The 3,144-nt window shown below is 30.9% G+C and overlaps 1 protein-coding gene across 1 annotated transcript; it reads left to right on the top strand.

Moving 5' to 3' along the window:
- The first annotated feature begins 1,569 nt into the window (after positions 1-1,569).
- LOC120156181 (trans-resveratrol di-O-methyltransferase-like) lies at positions 1,570-2,776 on the top strand. The gene is made up of 2 exons (XM_039167581.1): positions 1,570-2,349; positions 2,438-2,776. Exons 1-2 carry the CDS (start codon positions 1,570-1,572, stop codon positions 2,750-2,752), a joined length of 1,095 nt encoding a protein of 364 aa, XP_039023512.1. The 3' UTR covers positions 2,753-2,776.
- The last annotated feature ends 368 nt before the right edge of the window (positions 2,777-3,144 follow it).

The following is a 3,144-nucleotide window of genomic DNA, read 5'->3' on the forward strand; positions in this document are numbered from 1 at the left end:
ATCCGAAATTTTAGATAGAATACTGCTTTGACCCTGGACTTTAGATGAAATTCCATTTTAACCCTTAAATATTATATAAAATATTAATTAATTTAGCCATCAAATTCGAATAAAGTTTCTTAATTCTGACCGTCACTCACCACTATTGACGCTGGTCTTCGTAGATGCTGACAATCAGACCTTAAAATTTTCAGTTCACTCATTTTAGACCTCCTAAGCGCAAATATGATGTCCACTTCACCAGAAATACTCTAAACTCAACAAATTTAGATTAGATTCCTTCAACTTCCTTTAAAATTAAACCATAATAATAAATTTACAATTAATATTCATTTAAAAATAAAGACACCAAAAATCTAAATCTCTATGCATACATTTTCTGTTTGTAATATTGTTATGTTATAATTTTTGTTATATTTATAATATTATAATTTTGATATTTATAAATTATAATATTATAAAATTTTAATATTTAAAATAATAATATCATTTGGACTAATTTGTGTTTGCCAATGGTCTATCAATAGTTAAATCCTCTTCTACGGTCGCTTGTCATAGCTGTTAAATTTATTCGTATTTACTTATTGTTCGAGTTTTTCTTGATAGGTTTTCATCTTTTCCTTGTAAGGTCATTATATGATCTTAATTGACTAATTTTTTGTGTTAATAGTTACAAAAATCCTAATTATGTGTTTAATTTACTATTCTAGTTATAAACCCTTATTTTAATTTTGGATGTTTCTGTCCAAAACAAATAATATCATTCAGACTCTTTACATATTTTTGTTAGATATGTCGATGGTGCTCAATGTTTTGATAAATAAATAAATAAAAATATAGAAAATCAAATTATAAATAATAATTTTATAAAATTTATAGTCTCATAATTTTTTTATTTCAAAATTAATAATTATTTCTTTACATACATAATAAAATATAAAACATTTCACAATTATATAATATATATATATATAATAAAATTCATCACATCTCTAATATTTGTAAATATTAAAAATATATAAAATGTTATGTTATAATTTTTTTCTTATGTTTAATTGTTTATAATATTAATTATATTTTTTAATATATATACATATAAACTATTTTTTGTTAAGTTTTTTTATATACGCATACATAAATGTATGGGTATATTTAATATAATTTTTCTATTGAATAGTCTGGATGAATATAAGGTAGTTTATGTTTATAATCTTTTTTAACTATTGACAACATACATACAATCTACAAACATACTTGTTTGGACTTAAGACCTCAAGAGAGAACAAGATAGTACAAACAGCCTAACATATTTTAGTGACACAAAAAAAGAATATAAATAACGTATCTTACCATAGTGTTAGATTAAATTTATTATATATACGTGACCAAAAATAATATATATTATTGATGGGGCATGGACACGCAACATAGTGCATCAAAAGAATATTAATTAATTGAGCCACTTGATTCATGGATAACTCATGTATACAGTAACCTCCCCGTCCATGTATCTCAATTTTAGCCTATAAATAACATATTTCATAGCAAAACAGAAAGACTTCAGCTAAGATGGATAAGATCAATTTCAATGGAGAGAATGTGAATGAGCTACTTGAAGCTCAAGCTCACGTTTGGAATCACATTTTCAACTTCATAAATTCAATGTCCTTAAAATGTGCCGTTGAATTAGGTATCCCTGATGTCATTCACAACCATGGCAAGCCCATGTCTGTCACCGAGTTGGTCTCCGCACTACCAACGCTCCACCCTTCCAAGGCATGCAACATCCATCGGCTCATGCGTATGTTAGTTCACTCCGGCTTCTTTTCAATACAAAAGCTTAGCGATGACGCCCAAGAAGAAGGCTATGTTCCTACCACTGCATCTCGTTTGCTGCTCAAGGATGATCCCTTGAGCTTTGCACCTCTTGTGGAAGTTCTGCTGGATCCTATGTTAACAAATCCTTGTGATTTTCTAATCATCTGGTTCCAAAATAATGATCGTACCCCATTTTGTACCGCACATGGGAAGGAATTCTGGGAACATGATTTCTGTGGCAGAAACCTCATCGATATTCTTAATAAAGGCATGGCCAGCGATTCTCGGTTGGTTACAAGTGTTTTGATTGAAAAGTGTAAGGGCTTATTTGAGGGATTGAATTCATTGGTGGATGTTGGAGGTAACATAGGAACAGTGGGAAAGGCAATTGCTGATGCATTTCCACTCTTGGACTGCACTGTGTTTGATCGTCCTCAAATCGTTGCTGGCCTACAGGATAGTGGGAACTTGAAATATGTTGGGGGCAACATGTTTGAACAAGTTCCAGCTGCAGATGCTGTTTTACTAAAGGTTTTTATTAGCAACATTAATAGCATTGTACAGCAAGTTTTATAGCACCATTAATTCTAAGACTAATTCTTTTGTGTTGATTGAACAGTGGGTATTGCACGATTGGAACGACGATGAATGCTTGAAGATTTTGAAGCAATGTAAAATAGCTGTTTCCAGTGGAAAGGAAGGAGGGAAGATGATTATAATAGACATACTATTGAAGAAGAATGAGGAAGTGAAAGATGAAGCCTTTAACTTGATCAAACCACAGCTCCTATTGGACATGGCGGCGATGGTGGTGATGGGCGGCAAACAGAGAGAGGAGGAAGAATGGGCTAAGCTGTTTTTCACTGCAGGTTTTAGTGAATATAAAATTAGTCCTATTATGGGTATGAGATCTGTCATTGAGGTCTTCCCCTAAATAAAAGTTGTATCTCTTTCATGCTTGTTTAACTCATCACTCCAATAAACAATGAAGGATTTATTCTTCTTCCTAGCCTTTTCCCTTTTCCATTGAACCAATTGTTGCAGTTGGAGTTGGAGTTGTAACATTGAAGGCAACATTTTTTACGTTGATTTTATTCATTTTGTTTTCTTCCAAGTTTATTTCAAATTTGAGGTGTAAATAAACAGAGTGTTCGGTGAATCGTTCGTATAACATTCATTTATTTTCGTTTGTTAAGTTAAATAAACGAGAATAAACAAAAATTTTATCTTCATTTAATAAACGAACAAACCTGAACATAATTGTGTTCAAATTGTTTATGTTCACAAACAACCTCGTTTATCGACTAGTTCGTTTATGTTCATAAA

This window comes from Hibiscus syriacus, unplaced genomic scaffold (assembly GCF_006381635.1).
Source record: "Hibiscus syriacus cultivar Baekdansim isolate YM2019G1 unplaced genomic scaffold, ASM638163v2 tig00111213_pilon, whole genome shotgun sequence".
Classification (NCBI taxonomy): domain Eukaryota; kingdom Viridiplantae; phylum Streptophyta; class Magnoliopsida; order Malvales; family Malvaceae; genus Hibiscus; species Hibiscus syriacus.

Excerpts from the sequence above, each read along its gene's own strand:
- LOC120156181 (XM_039167581.1), top strand. The coding sequence starts at position 1,570 with ATGGATAAGATCAATTTCAATGGAGAGAATGTGAATGAGCTACTTGAA. Across the intron at positions 2,350-2,437 it reads CAGATGCTGTTTTACTAAAG|TGGGTATTGCACGATTGGAA; the intron begins GTTTTTATTAGC and ends TTGATTGAACAG.